General features: G+C 36.0%; 1 protein-coding gene across 1 annotated transcript; it reads right to left on the bottom strand.

The window, feature by feature from the left end:
- Positions 1 to 1,794: 1,794 nt before the first annotated feature.
- On the bottom strand, positions 1,795 to 14,605 carry LOC110892531. Its single transcript, XM_035981207.1, has 16 exons — positions 14,422 to 14,605; positions 14,197 to 14,311; positions 12,591 to 13,589; positions 12,442 to 12,505; positions 11,802 to 11,941; positions 11,083 to 11,394; positions 10,142 to 10,562; positions 6,069 to 6,096; positions 5,864 to 5,984; positions 4,255 to 4,410; positions 3,914 to 4,165; positions 3,644 to 3,820; positions 3,468 to 3,531; positions 3,246 to 3,385; positions 2,450 to 2,761; positions 1,795 to 2,374 (listed from the first exon to the last, which is right to left on the bottom strand). The coding sequence occupies exons 1-16, from the start codon at positions 14,430 to 14,432 to the stop codon at positions 1,979 to 1,981; spliced, it is 3,708 nt and encodes a 1,235-aa protein (XP_035837100.1). The 5' UTR covers positions 14,433 to 14,605; the 3' UTR covers positions 1,795 to 1,978.
- Between the last annotated feature and the right edge of the window lie 8,564 nt (positions 14,606 to 23,169).

Raw genomic sequence — 23,169 nt, forward strand, 5'->3', positions numbered from 1 at the left:
CAGTTTAACCCCCTCTACTTACTAAAGAAATACATTTTTAACTAACCTGCAATTTGCATTCATTTGGTGTAGTGGGAGTTGCGTTCCTAATTTGAAAATCTCGCCATCTGAATCACCGTGGTTTACTTTTCCTAACACAATGTCTCCTTCTGTCAAAGAGAGATGAAGGTTTGTTTATGTGTGAAGTTTTAATTTTGAAGAAACACCTCAAAATAAACAGTTCAATGACGGTATGAAACGTTAGGGATGCACATTGCAACAAAATGAAACCATATGGGCTCTAGGGATGATTTTTAAAGATTAGGGGCTCAAGGTGTGTGTTCCGAATAACCACAATGACGCAAATAGCACTTTACTCTATAATTTATTTCACGAACATAAAAGTGTCTCCATCATAGCCTGCTTGGGTTTGCCAACCATCTACAATAGGTAAAATTCTAGACCTTCACAAAATGTCATTTCAGCGTTACATCAGATTTTTAAACAAGTCTAAAAACTTTTTACGTTTACAATTGGTTTAATATAAATCAGTTTATTTTTAGATTATTTTGATTTTATACTAAAATTTTAATCAAATACAAAAATATATTAAATCTAAAAAGAGTAAAAGCAATAGAAAATTAAACATTACATCAATTTTTTTTATTTCAACGGCTATATTGCAACGACTATATTCCAACGGCTATATTATATCAGTTATACATTCATAGCATATTACAACCCTTGTTTTCACTTCGAATTCAATTTTCTCTCAAATATGGGTGGAGGATATCCATATTTAGTTGAACCCCCATTTTCACGTCAAACTGCAAACCCTCCTCATAAACCTGCAAAACTCTCACCATCTAGCAGTTTATCCTCACCATTCAGTTGCATACCCTCCTTGCCCAATTGTTTACCCTCATTGTCCAGCTGCAAACTCTCCTCGTTCACTTGCAAACCGTCCCCAATCCCCATCCAACTGCATTTGAGCAAGAGTTTAGCCAGCTAAGAATTAGGGATAACGAATGCGAGTAATGAAATAGGGCATTTAACCATGTATTTAGCCAACTAAGAATTGGGGAACATCATGTTCCCAATTCAAAGGATAGCTACTAACTATGGAGAGGAATACATACCACATCCAAAGGACGAGAAGATCAATGAATCTGACAACCAGGCGGTGTCCACTCTCTCTAATTGATGACCGATATTCCGGACCATAGGAGCGGGCTTGACAGCCGAATGACACCTACAATGTTCACAAACTAGACCTCAATCCGTTGGGATGGTGACTACATCTAGACACACCCACAACCCAAACATTTTGGGTTGTGCTCTTAGATCTAGGGATGACAACAGAGCGGATTTTGGTAATCTCAACTCTACACCTGATTTTAAAACCTACGTAACAATCTTGAATGGTTTTTACAAGATCATTTATTTAAATCGGGTAACTTACACACCCACTAATTTTACCTAAATCATTGCCCTCAACTTACATCATGATACTGCTACGCTACAAATCATCCAAATACCTAAATAATACGTTAAAGGTCACAAAAAATAGAATGTAGTTACATATATATAAAAAATTTGACTAGAAACGTTGTAAACGATAATTGAATTTAATAATTTAATCATTCTTAGTTAAGTCTTTATAGACCAAGGATATTTCTTTCAACTTCTGTCTTGCCTCCAAGAGAGTTATTAAATCGATAAACAATTTGACCTTCTTTAAGGTCAAATATGCTAGTCTCATAAGTTTTCAGCAAAACTACAACCACAGTAACAAACAAAACCACCCATCTGTCATTTGCAATCAAAGTTGCCCAAAAAAGGGGATATATTTCTCAAGTCAAACTTTCAACATAAAAAATGGTTAGCCCAGCCCCTATATACATATAGCATAATCATATGGTGTGCCTGGAGTCCAAACCACATATCCAAGATGAAAAATAATGCAAGCCTATCAAATCCCATCGCATTCACATCCCTTTCACCAATGCTGTTTATAAGCAGCATGTTTATAAGCAGTAGATACAGACGGTTTAGGGTATGGAATATAACCATGAGAAGAGTAGGAATGTGCGGCTGGGATTAAGCTCGGGCCCAGGGCTGGTGCAGCAGGAAGAGGAGTTTCCTTGACACTTAAAGAAAGAAACTCTTCGGCTTCTTTTGCTCCTATCTTCTTAAATGCAGCTACAAGTGTCTTAATATACGAGACAACATCATGCTTAAACCTGTCGGAGCAGCTACTGTTATCCTCATCAACATCTTGTACACCACCTTTAACAACACACCCCACCTGCACACCTTCTGTGTAAGCTTTGCACGCCATTAAAATATCACGTACACGATGCTGGAAATGCCCAATCACCAAATCCTCAAAGTACTGCATCCGACAACATTGAATACCAGTTAAACACGCACATACGTGCTAAACGAACAAACATGATCAAAATCTTACCTTGGGTGGTTTCTTCATGGTATACACCATTGTTTTAAGTGATAAAATAAAGGTGTTCTCATTGTATTGTAAGGAAGACTTTTCTCCATACACAGAGCCATTTGAATATGCATGCCCCGGTTCGTTAAAGTAGGGCTTCATGTTCAAAATCAGACCCTGTATCGACACCAAAACTTGAAGCATGGTCGATTTGCCTGGGACCCACTTCTCGTTCTGCCCCCCGGACCATGTGTTCAGAAGGCTCAAGCAAACTTTACCGCAATTGTATAGATTTGGATTAATGCGAAGACCCCCAGAGTGGTAATGTACAAGCTGTAAAAAAACATTATTAAATATATATCATAAGAATTTATAGAGTAAATTACAAAAATCGTCATTTATGTATGTCACTTATTGCAAACTGTGTCCTTTGTGTTCAATAATTACAGAAAACGTACTCGATGTTTGCAAACCCTTGCAAGTTATGTCCTTTAGCCCTAACTCAGTTAATTTTTGTGGTTAAATCTGACCAAATGGACCCCACATGAGGGTATTTTTGTGGTTAAATCTGACCAAATAGACCCCAAATGAGAGTAAAATGACCAAAATATCCTCATGTGGTGTCCATTTGGTCAGATTTAACCACAAAAATTAACTTAGTTAGGGCTAAAGGACATAACTTGCAAGGGTTTGCAAACATCGAGTACGTTTTCTGTAATTATTGAAGACAAAGGACACACTTTGCAATAAGCGACATACATAGGGGACGATATTTGTAATTTACTCCATTTATAATTATATAAGCGTTAAGACTCACAGGCGGTGTATTAGGATAGGTGCTTGGAAAAAACACGTCAAAGAAAAAAAGACCGTCGTGATACGGTGTCCCCTCCGCTCCAATAATAACAGCTCTTAAAAGATCCATCCTCGATTCATAAACTCGAACAAATATTGTGTCTGTAACACAAATAATTATATAAAACAAACATCGTTTATATTATCAATTAGATTTAACAAATAGGGTACACAATATACATACCAGGCAAGTCTTTCTCAAGAATCTTCCACTCTTCTTGTATCTTTTTAGCCCAATTTTTCGGTGGCTGAAACAGGTGACAATGACATGCATGTTGGATGAAATAAATGGATGATAAAAATGAACAAAAAAATATATATCGAAAGTAGCAAAATAATAAAAGACACAAACAAACTTGCCTGCGCCGACGCTGAACTCTGTCGTGCATAATGATGACCCGAATGGTCGGCGACACTATCAAACCTCTTGAAACTTTCATACTTATTCTTTACATCATTATCAACAAGCTTTGCCTTTCTAGATGAACTTTTAACAGACCTCGAACGTTTTGAGCTCGAGCCATTTACAGTAGCATCCTGGTCCAGTAACATATCATTTAGAGTATAAGAATTATTAGATAAATAGTTATGGCTACCAATCTGTGTAGAATAAGTGGACCGTCCACGTACAGGTGTACTTTTTTTACTTGAAGAAAACATGGTGGATGCAGGCATTGGGTCAACCCTGTTCGGTTGACTCACACTCGCCTCGAATTGGGCGTTTGAAGTTACAAATGGAATTCCAGTAGAGAGACCTTTGTCATTAAAGTGGGATTGCAATGTCCCGTACTCATCGTCAAAAACATAGTCATCTAAATCAAAAAAGTTATTTGATCCTGGGTTAAATCCGTTGAGAGAATGACCGGGATCTACTTGAACCTCCTAGAACAGACAAAAATTTGAAAATTTAATCATTCGTAAGATTAAGCAACAGAAAGCAAGATAAAAAAAGAAGATTAAAAAACGTATACCTTTCCTTTCTTATTTGACGCAACTTTCTTACTAGAACCCAAAGAAGTGCCCATACCAACCTTCGCCTTTTTGTTAGATTCAAAATTCCCGTCAAGGAGCACGACATCATCACAGTCTTCATCCAAGTCAACATCAATTATTTCATGATATGCAACCTGACACATTAAGTCACTAATAATAACCACATTCCACTCAACATATCAAAGCAGATAGAGGAATCAATGCAAGCATTGCAAAAAATAACATTCAAAGCATAATATCAGTTCTTAAAATGAACGCCCTTTGTATATGTATATATAATAACCTCCTTACGTGTTACAATTAGACGTGGCAAAGTGAGTGGGTCAGGTTGGGCTGGGTCACAGGCCAGGACGAGTTCGGGTCAGAACAGATTGTTTTAGAAAATGGTTAAGATAGGCCAGGTCAGGATGGGTTTTCCAAAAACAACAGAGGGTTGAAAAGGGTAGTTTTATTTGTAACTAGAAAGTCCTGACAGGATTTAAAAAGCGTTGGCCCGTCTCTGTCTAAACCCTAACAATCACAGACATCCAATCCATTGCCCCCTTCCACCGTCCAACACTTTCACTGGTTCAATCATTCTTGGTTTTACAGCCACAATACAAAATAAGGTGGCTACTCAGACAAACCGTTCCTTCCTCTTCATCCCTCACCACCGGCGTCCACAACTGATCAACAACAGCCACAACCAACATACATGCAACCACACTGTGACACCGGTGACTACCAGATTCGGTTAAGAAAGACAGTCAAACCGAAAAACCTAGTTCGCCTTTGGCTGGAAAGCCTGGAATAACATCGGTGGCGGTGGTTGCAAAGAGGGCGATTTTCAGTGTTTGTTGTGACAGAGATGGTCGTAGGTGGTGGTTCCGACGACGAATGGTGGTGCGTACGTGGAGAAAGGTGGTCAAAACATGTATATACTCATTCTGGCCCCTCCTAAAGTTTGACCGTTTTTATGACACTACCTAAGAAAAAGCATCCATTAACTGAAAATTTTCAAATGTTTATGCAGTTCTTTACTTGTTGGTTCTGTATAGAAGTGTACAAAAAACCGGTTTTAGAAATGAGAACTGAACAAAAAAAAAAACCAAAACCAGTTTTTTTAACCGGCTGTTTTAAAGCCGGTTTCAACCAAAACCAAACCAGCCGTTTGTATACCGGTTAGTATTCTTGATCTTTGAAACCGGTTTAAAAACGAAAGCGGATTTAAAAGACCGGTTAAAACCCGGATTTTTTTGGCCCAGATCAGTTTTTAACCGAACCGAATCGATTAGTACCAGTTCGGCATCCACCAGTTAAAAAACCAAACCGTTTTTTTCCACCGAAAAACCGGAGCAGTTAAAAAGAAAAAAACGATTTGTACACCTCTAGTTCTGTATTGACACCCCCCCCCCCCCTACACACACACACAATGAAATTCCTCTTTCTACAATGTAACAATAAGTTGCATGCATCTGAAATGACTGTCAATACCATACACCACATCTTCAGGTCTAGGGTTTCACATTATAAAAAAAGCAAAAAAAACTTATTATCCACCAATAAACAATGAAAAAACCAAAATTAACAATAATACAATATATATACCTCCTTTTGTTTCCCTTTCCCCTTCACATTCACATTCGAAGTTCGATCAACCAACGGAGGAGCAATCTCGATCACCTCGAGATCCGCACCCGATGAACTACTCCCCCAAAACACTCGCTTCCTACAAAAGGTTCAAAATTCAAACACACATATATACATAAACAACAATAACGATACAGAAACAATCGAAGCGACAAAGTTTTACCTGGAATTCTGAGGGAAGGAACTCGCAACTCCAGAAGATTCCATCAGTGGATGAAGTACAATGGTGGATTATTAACAGAATCAAAAACCCTATTTTCTAGGGTTTCCGGAAGAAGAATGAAGAAATCATGGGGAATTTGAGACGATGTGGATTTAAAAAGGTTTTGAGAGTGCTTTCATAGTTACGGTGAGGAGGCCCACGTAGGATTTAATTCTGGGGGTTTCAGACCGTTGGATTGGATTCTCAGTTGCTGTGCTACGTGGACGGTCATGATGAGGATTAAAGAGGTTGTGGGCCAGAAAATCCAAATTTAAAAAAGAGTTGGATGTCATTTTAGTTCTTTTGGTTTGGGAAATTTGACAGTTTATCCAAAGGTTTCATTTTTTTCTGTGGTCCAAAAAGGTTTCATCGTTGTCATTTTAGTTTACTGGTTTAACTTTATCTATTTTTTTCCTGTTAACGAGAAGGGCAATTCGGTCATTTTATATGTAATTCTGTTAACTATAAGAGCAATTCGGCCATATAAAATGACCATATTGCCCTTCTCATGACAGAAAAAACGGATGAAGTTAACCTAGTAGACTAAAATGACAATGGTGAAACATCTTTGGACCCACAGGCTAAAAATGAAACATTTAGACTAAACTGTCAAAATGACCCAAACTATGGACTAAAATGGCATTTAACTCTTTAAAAAAATGTGTAAAAAGTATTTATAAAAAAATGTAGTTAAAAATGTTTATTAAAATGGCTAAATCTATTTCCTCACTTGTGGTCTAGTGTAGGAGGCTTAGATTCTCTAGTGAAGACTCGATTTTGATTCTCACTTATGTCACTTTTGGTGGATTAAAGCAATGCAAGATTTGAGTTAGGTTTTCAGTTCGAATCTCGAGCCCACTCGGGTTTTCGTCGCACTGTGTGTTACGCCATAGAGTTATGCTCTTGTGATGGCACAACAACTGTCAAGTGCCAGCCGCCGGTATGGTTCCAGGGGAACGCCCAAACCAAACTCTGAAGCCAGCGTGGGTCGATTAAGACAACATAATCTGGATGAAGTGGGGCAACGAGGCTCTTTAATTTAGGGAGTGCGGTGGTCTAACACAAAGTAAGTCGTTCAAAAAAAATGATTAAATCTAATTAGCGTCTGTATTATTTAAATAAAAAAGTTAGGTAAAACCCTCGTGTATGTCTTCAACAGGTTTCATTCTATGCGGCGATCCAATATCCAACCTTCAAAGCAACGATTTTGGTGTTGTTTGGTTTTGAATTTGATTTTGCTGTAGTTTTAATGAAAGAGATGAAACATCAAAACTTGATAGTCAGATTCAAGCTGTGATCAGGTTCTAATTTTGCTTGTTTGATATTGACAAGTTTCTTGTTAGTAGTTTGTTTTTAGAGATATTGGATTTTAAATAATAACTTTCGTCTCACACTTCCAAACTAACTGGACTATAACCCAGTTAGCTAATGTTAGATGCCACACCATCGAAAATGTCATGTCAGTAGCCACATCACCCGTACCGATGTTGATGATGCCGCCAGCCCCTGGTCGAGATCCGCAACCGTCAGGATCTGGAGGTTTAAGATAGTTTGTTGTCCTTTTTTGCATTCTTAGTTTTTGATGTGTTTATTCGAATTATGTTATGTATGAACAAACTTATCATCCTTATTTGCAGTTTCAGTTGATTTATATCTGTGATAGTTTATTTACAATGTTGGATTGGATGGTTACGTATAATGTATAATAAGATACGACACGATATGATACAACACGATATAACACGATACAATACGATACGTCACGAAAAAATAGAAACAAAATAATATTTTAAAAAACTAACAATAACACCCAACTTTAAACTCCAAAAAATCATTTGGTCCGTATATGACTCGTATAGATTTATATAGGTGAAATACGACCAGCCACCGACACAGACTGACAATGTCAATCTATCTTGTTTAAAGTTACCGTTATATAACTCGTATAAGTCTATACGAGTCGTATAAAAAAGGTTAGGTGTCAAAATAGATTCCGGGGGTCCAAATGGACTGAGCCTATGAGAATCACAAAGTACTTTGCCTTTGGGAGGCTCACAATTCAATATGGAGCTATCCACCCTTACCTGCACGTAACAATTCAATATGGATTTAGTTTTTTTTTTTTTTTTTTTTTTTTTTTTTAACGGCAAATTAGGATCACTGACGGACCAATGGAGTATCATCGTACCACGAGCAGAATCACCCGATCATATCCATCTCCACTAGGCTATAATGCCTATACACCAATTCAGGAGGAAACCCAATAAATCTGGGAAAACCCCCTTTTGTGAGAATCGAACCCAGGACCTAATGGTCCCAAAGCCTTATCTCACCCCCCAAGATGCCACTAGGCTATAATACCATGGGCTTAATATGGATTTAGTAGGACAACTAACTCACACATCCCAGTCACATTTTGTCCACCATGAGACTAGAAACTTTCAACCTTATTGAAAGACATTTCCACCATATTTTAGTACCGCTAGGCTACAAACCCCTTTGATAGTAATATCTTTGGAAATTATAATAGAAGACACAAAAAAAGGTAGCTACGTTTTATATCAAATTTGACTAGAAACATTATTATAAATGATAAAAGTAATTGTTTATTAATCAACTAGATTATTAGACCCGTGTACTACACGGGTTTAAGGATATAAATTTATAAATTTTTTAATTTTATATTCTCTTTATATAAGTGATTTTTTTACCACAGATGATGCAATAGTTGGTCATGTGTAAAAACCACTTCTTTAGAAACAAACCAACTTTACATAGAAATTGTCCTATACTTTTATTTATCGTCATGGCAAAACATAGGGCGAGTGGAAACTGTCTCTTTTCAATATAAACAGAATCCTTCTATTTGGCGGTATTAAACAAAATCTAGGGATAAACGTTCAAGTGCTAGTATTACTTCTGAATAATATGAGTGCCTCAATAACCTGATCACCCAGTGATAGGACCTGTAGTCAAGTTCTATTACTTAAACCATTCTTTCAATTAATATTTTTTTGATAACGTCACTGGAACACTAACCTTTGTTAATTATCATCAATGGTTTGGCAAGCCTAAAAATATAACTCTATTTAGGACATCCGGTGAGTATAGACTTGCATCAAAATTATTATGAAGATATTCTATCCTTAAACTCGTTTATTACACGGGTCTAATAACATTAAAAGTGTTTTCAAAGCATGGAAGTAAGCCAGTTTTCAAATATCTGATTAACCTATTCTTTACCTTTTTTGTTATTATAATATAAATAATAATTTATTTAATAGATTTTTAAACATATAGTAAAAAAATCCTTCTAAAGAATAAGGTGTTATCACATTCTCATTATTTGAAATTGTTTATTATAAGTAGAATTATTACTCAAAACTAACTATATAGTTTAGATAAGTCAAAAGTAAATAATCAATACCTAAGTAACAATAAAATATTAGTATTAAGTTGTTAAGGAACTTTTTATTGTTTATTAATTAATAATAATAGTGAATTAAAGGAGATAATGTCATGTGGCATTAAGTAGGCTCTTATTTTAGTAAAAGAATGCCATGTGACATTATGTATACCTTTTTATTAGTATTAGATCATTCGTACTTCTTTTTCTTTAAAGACCAAGGGTGTTTCATTTTAGCATCTAGAGAAAAACTGTTTCATTCACCTGCTGTGTTGCCTCCAAAAGAGTTGTCAAATTGGTAAACGATTTGACCTCCTTTCAAGTCAAATATACTAGTCTGTCTCGAAAACCATTTTTCGCCAAAACTACAACAGCCAGGGGCGAAGCTTTATTGAGTCCGGGGCAGTCAAATATACTAGTATCGATCACCAAAACTACAACCGTCAACCGCAATAACATACCCAAAAAGATAGACATATTTCTTAAGTCAAAGTTTCAACCATAACAGAAAGGTTAGCCCCCTATATACATAGCAAAATCATATGGTGTGCCATGAGTCCAAACCACATCTCCAAGATGATAATTAATGCAAGTTTATCAAATCCAGAGTCACATTCACATATTTTTCACCAATGCTGATTATAAGCAGCAGATATAGAACTATAAGGATAACCAGGAGCATAGGAAGGGGAGGTTGGCTTGTACGCAGGGCCCGGGAATGGGAATGGGAATGGGCTAAAGGCAGGGCCCGGTCCAAGGACGGGGCCTGGGCCAGGTTCAGCAGCAGGCAAAGAACTTTCTTTAATTAAAGAAAGAAATTCCTGGGCTTCTTTTGCTCCTATCCTCTCAAATGCGGCTACAAGTGTCTTAACATATGAGGCCACATCATGCTTGAACTTGACCGAGCAGCTATTGTTACCCTCACCGACTTTTTGTAAACCTCCTTTAACAACACACCCCACCTGCACACCTTCTGTGTAAGCTTTACACGCCATTAAAATATCGCGTACATGATGCTGAAAATGCCCAATCACCAAATCCTCAAAGTACTGCGTCGAACAACATCGAATACCAGTTAACGACACAAGTCACAACATACCGAAAGAAATTTAGAAAATTAAATAAAAGAGTAAAACGCCATTTCCGCCCCTGAAGTTTGGCTAGTTTTGCGACTTTCGTCCAAAGGTTTGTTTTTCCGCATCTGGATCAAAAAGGTTTGAAATTTTGCCATTTTCATTTGGCTCGTTAACTCCATCCATTTTTCTCCATTAAGTCAAGGGTATTTCTGTCTTTTTTGTTCACTTAAAGAGCAATTCGGTCTTTTTCACTTTATGTAAAAAGACCAAATACATCTGAAAAAGACCGAACTGCCCTTTTAAGTTAACAGAAAACGGAAATACCGACTTAACTGAGAAAAATGGATGGAGTTAACGAGCCGGATGAAAATGTCAAGATTCCAAATCTTTTGGATCCAGATGCGAAAAAACAAACCTTTGGACGAAGTCGCAAAACTGGCCAAACCTCAGGGACGAAAATGACATTTTACCCTAAATAAAATAAAAACCTTACCTTGGGTGGTTTCTTCATGGTATACACCATTGTTTTGAGTGACAAAATAAGGGTATTCTCATTGTAATGTAAGGAAGACTGTTCGCCATGCACAGAGCCGCTTGAATTTGCATACCCCGGTTCGTTAAAGTAGGGCTTCGCGTTCAAAATCAGACCCTGTATCGAGACCAGAACTTGAAGCATGGTTGAAGTGCCCGGGATCCACCTCTCGTTCTGCACCCCAGTCCATGTGTTCAGAAGGCTCAAGCAAACTTTACCGCAATTGTACAGATTTGGATTAATGCGAAGACCACCAGAGTGGTAATGCACAAGCTAGAAAGAAGAAAAAAAAACACCATTAAATATATGCGGTCGGTTAACGTACAAGACCACCTTATCGTGCGATGCGTACGCGAGCATCTCAACCGCACATCTGATCTAATCTAGGTCTTCAATTGAACGCAGTGGCACAATAGTAATTAAGTTTCCGTAATTACACACGTTATTGCATAATTACGCATGTTATGATACATAATTATGCACGTTATTCGCATAATTACGCATGGGTTGGTTCTACCCTAATTACACACGTCGTTTGCATAATTATGCACGTTATGTTGCTGGTCGCGCATCTTCGCACGATGAGGAGGTCTTGTATTTTAAACTTTTTTCTAAAAATATATCACAAGAAGTTAAAAATTTATAATTTTATATGCATTAAAATCGAGATGATGACTCACAGGCGGAGTATTAGGATAGCCGCTTGGAAAACAAACATCAAAGAAGAAAAGACCATCATGATACGGCGTCCCCTCTGCTCCGATAATTACAGCTCTTAATAGATCCATCCTTGATTCATAAACTCGAACAAATATTGTATCTGTAGCACAAGTAATAAAATATAACAAACATTCATTAATATTAGAGTAAATTACAAAAATGGTCCTTTATGTATGTCACTTATTGCAAACTGTGTCCTTTGTCTTCAATAATTACAGAAAACGTACTTGATGTTTGCAAACCCTTGCAAGTTATGTCCTTTAGCCCTAACGCAGTTAATTTTTTTGGTTAAATCTGACCAAATGGACCCCACATCAGGGTATTTTTGTGGTTAAATCTGATAAAATGGACCCCACATGAGAGTAAAATGACCAAAATACCCTCATGTGGGGTCCATTTGGTCATATTTAACCACAAAAAAATTAACCGAGTTAGGGCTAAAGAACATAACTTGCAAGGGTTTGCAAACATCGAGTACATTTTCTGTAATTATTGAAGATAAGGGACACGGTTTGCAACAAGTGACATACATAAAGGACCATTTTTGTAATTTGCTCTTAATCAATTCGATTTAACAAATGGTGTACACAATATACATACCGGGCAAGTCTTTCTCAAGAATCTTCCACTCTTCTTGTATCTTTTTAGCCCAATTTTTTGGTGGCTGAAATAAATAGATAATAAAAGTGAACAAAAAATAAAATAAAATAAAAATCAAAGGTGGCAAAATAGTAAAAACACAAACTTGCCTGTGTCATTGCCGAACTCTTTTTTACGTAATGGTGATCCGAATGGTCAACGACAGTATCAAACTTCTTGAAGCTTTCATACCTTTTCTTTACATCACCATCAAGAAACTTTGCCAAGCTAGATGAACTTTCAACAGAACTCGAACTTATCGAGCTCGGGTCATTTACACTAGCATCAATCTTCTTCAAAGCCTTCTTTAGCTTTGCCAACCGAGATGAACTTACTGAGCTCGGCCCGTTTACACTAGCATCATACTTCTTGAAACCTTCGTAACTTTTCTTTAGCTTTGTCAACCCAGATGAACTTATTGGGCTCGGCCAGTTCACACTAGCATCCTGGCCCAGTAACATATCGATATCATCCATAGAGTATATACTCCCGGTTCCAGACAGCATATCAGTTGTGTTCATGCCCAACTGAGGATACGCTATGTTCTTCTCGAAAGATTCATACCATTTAAAATCCATTCCTAGAGGATCAGGGAAACTTGACGAGCCGTTTCCGACTTGTGTACTAAAATTATTAGATAAATAATTACCGTTACCAGTTTGTGTAAAATTAGAGTGCATTGGAACGGGTTTAGGGTCAAAATAGGGAGACTGTCCATGTATGGTTGTACTTTTACTCGAAGAATTAAAAGCGGATGTGGGCATCGGGTCAACCGTGTTCGGTTGACTCACAAATGGAATTGCAGGCTTGTCTTTTTTCATCGCGACTAAATCTGGCAACCAGGGAATGGGGGCTTCGATCCCAGCAGGAAGACCGATGTCATCGAAATGTGCTTGCAACGCCAGATACTCGTCGTCGAAAACATAATCATCAACGTAGTCGTCTAAATCAATAAAGTTATTTAATCCTGAGTTTGCCGCACTACTAGAACCCAACGAACTGCCCGTGCCAACCTTCGCTTTTTTATCTGATTCAACCTTCGCTTCAAGGAACATGACGTCATCGCAGTCTTCGTCCATGTCAACATCAATTATTTCATGATACGCAACCTGACATATTAAGTCATTAATAACCACAGTTTTCCACTCGACATATCGTAACAGATAGTGAAATCAATACAACCATTCCAAAAAAGAGTATACGCATTCAAAGCAATAGATACAAACACGTTACGCAATCATCACAAGTCTCAACATATTATTGGTTCTGAAACGAACATCCCCCCCCCCCCCCCTTCTCACCTTTATTTTCCTACCTAAAAAAATCCATTTACCCATTTTAAGAAACACAAGGATCTTTGACCCATTCTAAATATCAATTCTTGATTTACTTTCTATGTTTACAATAACAAACACTCTACATTTACCAACTATTTGATTTTTACTTCATGCAACCCGTATAATAATACGCGGGTTATAATCTATTATACATATATATATACACACACATAGAGAAGCCGCCGTAACTATTACAGTTATAGTTAACTGAAAAAGGCACATATGTTTATGCGGTTCTCGCTGTTCTCTACTAATTATTGGTCATGTATTCTAAGATTACAAAACAATATGTCTAATTTCCCTAAACATACACATGTTATTCACCAATAACTAATAAATAAACCAACATTAATAAGAACAAGAATACAATTTTATATACCTCCTTTTGTTTCCCTTTGGCCTTCGTAATCGCCGTCCGATCAAGCAACGGAGGAGCAATCTCGATCACATCGGGATCGGCAGCCGATGAACTACCACCCCAAAACACTCGTTTCCTACAAACAAAATATCAAACATCATAATTCAAATTCAAACACATAAATTTAAAAAAAAAAAAAAAAACTAGAATAACGATACAGCAAGAATCGAAAGGACGACGGTTTACCTGGATTCCATCAGTAGATTAATAATAGCAACAATCGAAAACCCTCTTTTTTAGGGTTTCGGGAGTTCGATCAGAATGTGATCATCATGGGGAATTTTGAGAGGATTATTATTAATTAATATATAAAGGGTTTGTGCGGGTTTTACTCGGAAGATATTGGTCGTAAATAGTGTTTATTAATATTGTAGTACCTAAAGCAAGCTTCTTTGGATAGTTACGGTGGGGAGGCTCACGTAGGATTGAATTGGTGGGGGGTTTGATGCCGTTGGATTGGATTCTCAGATTGGTGTCAACTACGTGGACGGTTGTGATGAGGTATGAGCAGTGTTTTAAAAATGGGTTTTTTGTTGGGCTAAAAATGATGGTTCAAACGGTTGTGTTAAACGGTTCAATCAGGTTAACTAGTTAACTTTATAGTTCCGTAAATATACAAATTTAACTCAAATCCAAAAGTAAGTGATTTCGTAAAAGAAATCAATTTTCCAACAAAAGGTTCCACTTATCATGAATTGTAAAATAGTAGTCGTTTCACGGAATGAAATGAAATCTTTATGGAATTAGAATGTTGATTTCGTTTCAACAAAAGAAAATGAATTGGAATTGAACAGTAGTATAAGGAATGAAATCTGCATTTCAATTCTATCCATTTTCTTTTCATTATGTGAAACAAACACATCCAAATTTCAATTCCTACATAAATTCCAATTCCAGTACAATCCACGAAATGAACGCTACCTAAAACTATATGCTTACTGATGAATGTATGGATTTGAATGATCAAATGTATCGAATGCCGCTAGGTTAATTGATCGTGGAAGGTCGGTTTTTACATAAATCAATTATTAAAATTTAAAAATCAAATTTGAAGATTGTGCAAACCAGTATAATGGTTTGTACCAATAAAACCAAATTTACCGGCAATACATAATTCATACAGTCTCTTCTTTTTACCGGTTATTACCGTACTGGAGCCGTGTCTGGTATTACCGACCGGTATTTGAAACATTAGATATGAGGAGGTGTGTATGTGTGTGTGTGGGGGGGGGGGGGTGCATAACTTCACATAGGTTAATGTGAGGCTAGACTAGATCTCCACACGATGATTAGTAGTGGGGAAAAGGGTTTTGGTCCGGAGACTTCGTTGCTTCGATGGAGGTTTGTAGATTGTAACTTGTAAGGAATAAGAGAATGATGTAGAAGATGTTGAATTTGAAAAGCGATAATGTCAATTAGATTTTTCACTACCACCTCCTACTTCCACTCTTCTTCTAGCTTCTGCCACTTCCTCCTACTTTCGCTTCATTTCCTCACTGAAACATTATTAATAAAATAATCCCTTGCAGAGGTGATGTCTATTAATTCACCCTAACCCTAAATCGATCCATTACAAGTGTTTAAAATATTCAATTTGCATGGATTAGATAGGTTGTTACCTGGGGTAATGAATTCCAACCATGTCCCATCAAACTCATATGAGGCTATTATTGTACTTATTTATAAGAGCATTACCAATGAGGGGGCTCACGAATACCCCGCTCCTATACATTGGCGCTATTCGCCCCACCCTACGTTTATTCTTAAATGGATTTAGTAAAAGATAATTCTTTAAGAACGACCTTATGGAGAGAGACAGATTTCCTGCTCACACGCCCATTAATCCTGCTCCTAACCTACACAGTTTGTCCACCATATAACTAGAATCCTACGACCTTATGGAGAGAGACACATTTTCACTACACGTTATGTTGTATATCGAGTTATGAGCCATTCACTACAACCAACATCCCGTGTGACTGCTTAATTAAACTGGGTGAGATGGTAAGGCACTCTCCAATGAATGGGTCGATTAGTGAAAGTAAACAACCATGCACGTGCCATAAGAAAGAAGTTCATGACATCATGCTATTATTTTGTCCCCAAGTTTCCATGTCCTCGTGCAGCTTACTTTTCAATGTTTTCACGGTTGTAGTTCTAGCTTAATGTTAAAATAAGGTGTCCAAACATTATCATGTCATCTGGACTTATTTTTCATCTGGGCTTATTTCTCATATTTTGCTAGGTTGTTATATTTGTTATATTTGGGCCTGTTGTGAAATGGGCTAGTTATGTTTTACTGATTGTTTACAAGGTGAATAAGTTGTTACAGGTTGTTTACGAGTTGGTGAAGATAAGGGGGCTTTGTGCAAATCTAGAGGGGTGCTATCATCATGTAACAACTTTGTGGACTGGAGTGTAAATATGTTGCAGCGGGATATAAAAGAGAAGTATAGCTGCTAGGGTTTATTGAGTCATTCTTCCCCAAAAGTCACTCTCACAGTTTCTCTCAAGTACACAGACGATTAGAGTTTTGAGACTCTTCTTTCATCATCGCAACTTGTTTCTTATCACATCTAGACACACATCAGCTCGTTATTAATCTTGCCTGTGAGATCTTGATCCTGTGTAGATCAGGTTGTATGTCTTCTTGTTCTTTTTTTGTCTTTGTATTTCATAGATCAACTGATTAATCGGTCGATCAAAACGCTTGTACATCAGATCTTACTTCGTGTAAGATCAAGGGTATTGGTTGGGTGTTTTTTTTTTTTGGTTTGGGTTAAATAATAGAATTTTACGTCGCTGTTTGTCGCTACGGCTGTGTTGATTATTCTGTTTTCGTTCTTGTTCCGGTTCATACCATTGTTTTTTACATGGTATCAGAGCTATAAAGCTCCGATTTATGGTTTTTCCGCTGTGGTTTTAGTAGATTCGGATTTAGGATTTGAGGTTTCATCTCTAAATGATTCTAGTATTGTTAAATGTTCTTGGTGATTAAATCTAGATTATGTGTGTATTTGTTAAAATCTGGTGGAGTCCTATTCGGACCTGTTAGTTCTTGATCTCCCTTTATGTTATTCTCAAAAGATTCCACAGTTTCTTTCTTTAGGGTTTCTAAACATTTTTTGTTTGATAGTTTTTCACTCATTCTCTTGTTTGCTAAATCTGTTTTTTAATCGTGATTTCTATGTGTTGTAGAACCCTTTGTCATATATATTTGGTTAGTGTTGTGCTACATGTTGTTGTATTGATGGTCTGGGAGTGTTTCGTGTTGTTCTTTATAATAGCTCTTGAGTTTGTTCTTTTGGAGTTTCCGCTGTGAAATAAGTTTTTTAGATCTGTTTCTTTGATCGTTTTTTGTGTGTGTGTTTTTCGTTTTTTGGTTGTTTCTTGAAGTGTGTGCAGGAACAAGTTGGTGAGATCGATAGTCTGTTGTCCTTTCTAGTGTTACATAAATCCTAATTAGGGTTTCTTGGAGGTCAAGAAGGAGGTCTGTTATCTGCTGTGAGGTTTGTTATCTGTTCTTCCTGAAAACCAGGTGTTGTTTGGTTGTGGCTTGATCAGTTCCTGTAGTTATTGAAAACTACAGTTCTGATCTTCTTTTGAAGCATATTGCACCCTCTGTAAGATCTTTCCAGTCTGCTCTTATTTTTTATTACTTTGTTGTTGGTTAGTTGAAGTCGGGGTAGTGAGGACTAACACCTTTGATTGTTTGTTATAGTTAATTCTTGTCTATTCTGTGATTACTTGTTTGATGTTTATTTGTGTTCTTGTTGCTTCTAGTGTTTGCTGATGTTATTGTCATTTGTTAGATTGTGGCTCCTGAGTAAAGGCATGTCCAGGCACCATAGAGTGATGAACCTGGAATCTTGTCTCTGACTCAGCTTCGCCTTAGAGCTGTTTATTCTTATTGTTTGTTGCTTCGGTAATTAGTTATTTGTCTGATAACTTGTGGTCTCCTAGTTATATTGTGTTTGTTTATCTGATTTTTTTGTCTCGATTTTTTAAATGCTAATATTTTTTTTAAAAAAGGGGTCCATAAAAGCATTAGTAGAGATCTTACATTTCTTCACTCTATGTTAGGGTATTCTGTTTTTTTTATTGGTGTTTGTGCGATTGTTATTTGTTGTGAGAAAATTCTTATGGTTTGTCTGCTCAATGTTTTTTTTTTTTGAGAACAGTTAAAATGTCTGTTTGTTATATGAGTTGTATGTTTGTTTTTTCCTCTATGTTATATGGTTCATGGTAAAAGCGCTATATAAAAAAATCATTCTTATATGTGTCTATTAAAATTACTGAGTGAAATTTTGATTCTTTTAATGTTCATAAAAGGGTTATATTAGTTCATAAGTCTTGACTTGTCTAATGTGAGTTTTCCTTAAACCTGGTATCTTGGTCTTGTGCTTTATTCGAGTATTAAGTAGATTGTTATTTTTGTTTGTTGTCAGTTAGGTTTGAGATCAAAGACTTGGTCTGGTTGTGTAGTTTTATTGATGATTTATGTTTGCTTATCATCTATATTGTTTTGCTCTTTACACTATTCATACTATCCAGTTGGTGTTGTGTATTGTCTAGTGCTCATTGGTCATGGTTTCATCACATTATAAGTTTTTTGTCGTTATGCTTGTATGATCTGTTGATGATTGTTCTTTTGTATGTCTCCCTGTTGGTCTAACAAGTATATAGATTAAACAAGGGTCTAAATGTGGTTTAAATGATTAGAGTTGAGTATTTTTCTGATTAGAATTGGGTGGACATGTAACAATCTTATCGTTATGCGGTGGAGATGTTCCAATCTTTCATAATCAAGTGATAGACGAGTGTTTTTTTTAATAAGTATAACGTCGTGTTAGTGTTTTTTGCTTGGTTTTGATTGATAAAAAAAATTAGAAGGTCTTAGTTGCTTTAGGGTTCCATGTTATCTGATTCTTAATGTTTTGGTATGTGTGAATCTTTGTCTTGAATCATGTGAATTGATTCTATTTCTGAACTGTCAAAGTGTCTTATACAAGTTGTCCATATGCCTTATTGTTTTTTTTTTGTGGGATGATTAGTCGAACCATGTGGGTTGAGTGTTCTCTAATCAAATCAGTTGTTTTGTAAAAATTGTTCTTGTTGTATGTGTCTGCCTAGCTATGAGATCTATATGTTGAGGATCGTTGTCTTGAATGTTGTTATATGTCTTGTATTCGTAGTCTTGATGTCTACTTGTCTATGATCTTGTTTGTATCGTTAGTTTGAGCTGTAAGGTTCATGTTTAACCGGTGATATAGTCAAGATTATTCTATATATGTGATAGCCTTGTATGTAATCTCGGGTGAGATGTTTTCGGTTGCAAATTATGGTATTTTGTGATTTTGTTTGGCTATGTCTTATTGTCTTGTTATTCTTTGTCTTGTGTGTGGGATATTAAATCATGTGATTTTGTATTTCATGTTTGTTTAGGCTGAAATTGTAGTCTAATATAGAAGTGTGTACTTCTTGTTTATCAGTCTTGGTATGATTCTTGTGATTCAGTATTTTGTGAAAAGTTTTTCTAATCAAGTCAAATTAGACTTTGAGATCTTCACAAATATTGTCTTTCGGTCTTGGTCTCATATTCTTAAAAATCGTGTGATTTTTAGTTTAAATGATTTAACTGTGGTATTGTTGATGGACTGTGTGGTTCATTGTTCAATTAGAATATGCTTTCTAGTTGTTTGTTATCTCACTTGTTTTGTATATGTATGAATCAGTGGATTCGTTGTCTTTTCAGACCTTGTTCTGAGTTATGTTTCTTTTATGAATCTCTAGTTTGTCAGAAATAGTTCTGGGAGAGTTCTTGTCCTCAATTGTATTTTGAGATTTGTCTTGTTCATCATAAAGTTGATTGTTTAAAAATCTTAATAGTAACTTTCTGTTTGGTTTAGGTATGTACTCTGTGTTTATTGAGGATTTGGTTTAAGTATGAACTAGTTGATTCTGATATTCTTGATCTTCATGTCTGTTGTTTTCTGGTTGAGTTGATCAGAAAATCGTATCTGTGTATGTAAATTGTCTTGTTATCTTGCTAGCGTCTTTGTGTAGGAGATTGCTTTTGTAGGTTATGGCTGCCTTGTTTGCCTCTTTATGAGAAGTTCTTTGTTCTAATTGCAATATCATTGGATCTATAGTTTCATTTAGAGGGATATTTGAATGTTGTTTGTTGTCTGATTTAGAGGCGTATTGTTTTTTATCAGATTGTTTTTGGTTGTGAGGTTCATGTTTTGTAAAAGATTTTTTGGTTAAAACAAATGAGTCTTTATGATTTCTTTGACAAGATTATTCTGCATAAGTTGTTTATCTTCAACACTGTTAAAATGTTTCAGTGTCGTTCTTATATCATCTTATATGATTGTCATATCTTATACTCCGAGTAGGTCTAATGTGGTTTGTTCACAAAATTGGCTCTTGACTGTATGTGGTGTTAGCCTTGTTGTTTGTGCAAGGATTTTTGTTTCTGGTTATAAAAGTATGTGATTGTGCGTTTAGTCAGAATTTGTGTAGATATCGTTGTTGTCTGGCGGTTTTTTGTCATAATAGCTTATCTGTTTTGTTGTTTGTTTGTGATAGAGGATTCTCGGATTTGTTGTTTGTGTTTGTGTTGAGTTACTTCAAGGGATCTCATGTCTTGTCTCTTCTTGTAGATTGTTATATTAGAAGTTTGCTTATAGAAATCTTTTTTTTTTAACTTGTTTCTCTAGGTTATTCTGTGTATGGCTCTATTAAGAGTGGATAGGGTTGCTTTTTTGCACTGCATAGTTTGATAAATATTTGATGTTAACTACAGTTTATCTATTAAAGCTTGTAAAGGTGCTATATTGATTAGCCACTGAAGATTAGTTGGCTGACTTGTTTGCAAAAGGTTGAGCTGTGTTTAGGATGATCTGTTGTGTTTTAAGTTAGATCTAGTTGACATGCTTGCTGTTTAAATCAAGGGGGGATGTTAAAATAAGGTGTTCAAACATTATCATGTCATCTGGACTTATTTTTCATCTGGGCTTATTTCTCATATTTTGCTAGGTTGCTATATTTGTTATATTTGGGCCTGTTGTGAAATGGGCTAGTTATGTTTTACTGATTGTTTACAAGGTGAATAAGTTGTTACAGGTTGTTTACGAGTTGGTGAAGATAAGGGGGCTTTGTGCAAATCTAGAGGGGTGCTATCATCATGTAACAACTTTGTGGACTGGAGTGTAAATATGTTGCAGCAGGATATAAAAGAGAAGTATAGCTGCTAGGGTTTATTGAGTCATTCTTCCCCAAAAGTCACTCTCACAGTTTCTCTCAAGTACACAGACGATTAGAGTTTTGAGACTCTTCTTTCATCATCGCAACTTGTTTCTTATCACATCTGGACATACATCAGCTTGTTATTAATCTTGCCTGTGAGATCTTGATCCTGTGTAGATCAGGTTGTATGTCTTCTTGTTCTTTTTCTGTCTTTGTATTTCATAGATCAACTGATTAATCGGTCGATCAAAATGCTTGTACATCAGATCTTACTTCGTGTAAGATCAAGGGTATTGGTTGGGTGTTTTTTTTTTGGTTTGGGTTAAATAATAGAATTTTACGTCGCTGTTTGTCGCTACGGCTGTGTTGATTATTCTGTTTTCGTTCTTGTTCCGGTTCATACCATTGTTTTTTACACTTAATTAGATAGTACTTTAGCTTTCAGTTTCCTTTAGTTTAGGACATCAATAGTGTAATAGTGTAGAGTTTCCTACATGTATTAATTTTTTGTTAATATAAAGTGAGTGAGTTTTGATTAAAAAAAGTTTTCGTGTTTTCTCTCTTTATGTGAGTAACCAATATTTCCATCGCTAATCCAAGGTAGCAACTTGGGTGGTGTGCTTTTAGGGGCTAAGAGTTGGCTACAAAGTCCAAATTTCCTAAAAAGTGTAAAAAGTCATAAAACATCATAATGTCAAATTGTCAACCATAAAACACACAAAAAATCCGCAAATAACATAATGATGATTACTAAAACATCATATATATGGGTTTTGTGTTGTGTTTTGGATGATAAGGCTCTAATTATGGAATGAGAAACATTATTACGTTTAATATTGATTAGCATGTTGTTTTTATATTCATAGTTCTACGATGGCGTGTTTGAAGTTTTATGGACTTTTATGCTTTGAATATGGCGTTTTAGTAATCTTCACTCTGTTATTTATGGGTTTAGGTGTGTGTTATGCCTGAAATTACAGTGTTTTATGATTTTTTACACTTTTTTAGGAAATTTGGACATTGTAGCCGAACCCCACCCATGCTTAGGAACCTACATTGAGTTTAGGTGGTAATTCTTTGTATCCTATACTCGGTTTAGGACACTCAGTTTGAATCAGGTATTGTTTATGTATCCCTTTCATCCATTGCTTATCCATCTAATCTGATTTTCAAATTTACAGTTAGCTAGTCTGATTTATATCACCTTAGTACTGCTAGGCTACAAGCAATTTTGCAAAAATATAAGGTAGTTACGTTTATATCAAATTTGACTAGAAACATTATAAACTAGTGTTCTAACCCCCCGCGTTACTTGAAATAAAATGTAGACAAACTCGAACTTATACCAAGAAAACTTTAACTTAAAGACAAAAAAAATGCAAAACTGGAAATGCCAAAAGTAAAATGTACAAACCTTGGGGGACTGAAAATGTAAACCATATTTACTAAAAGGCGAAAACAATAAAAGATTACAAAAAAACCTCACTAAGACAAAAACAACAAAAGAAAAAAAAAACCAAAACACTATTCATAAGAATTTACCCTAATTGTATATATACAAGTGTTTAACCCACGCGTTGCGGACGCGAGGGTCGTAAAACCATTGTAAGCAGTAAACAAATGACGATCAAAACCAGGAAAATCGTAAAACAGAAACACGAATTTAGACCGCCACGTGACATA

The sequence above is a fragment of the Helianthus annuus genome, chromosome 12 (assembly GCF_002127325.2).
Source record: "Helianthus annuus cultivar XRQ/B chromosome 12, HanXRQr2.0-SUNRISE, whole genome shotgun sequence".
Lineage (NCBI taxonomy): Eukaryota > Viridiplantae > Streptophyta > Magnoliopsida > Asterales > Asteraceae > Helianthus > Helianthus annuus.

Bases quoted from the DNA above. Each gene is read 5' to 3' on its own strand.
- LOC110892531 (XM_035981207.1), bottom strand. The intron at 11,942-12,441 runs GTATGTATATTG...CTTGTGCTACAG, and splicing joins TCTTGAGAAAGACTTGCCCG to ATACAATATTTGTTCGAGTT. The intron at 6,097-10,141 runs GAAAAATATGTG...AATCTTCTGGAG, and splicing joins TGCTTATAATCAGCATTGGT to TTGCGAGTTCCTTCCCTCAG.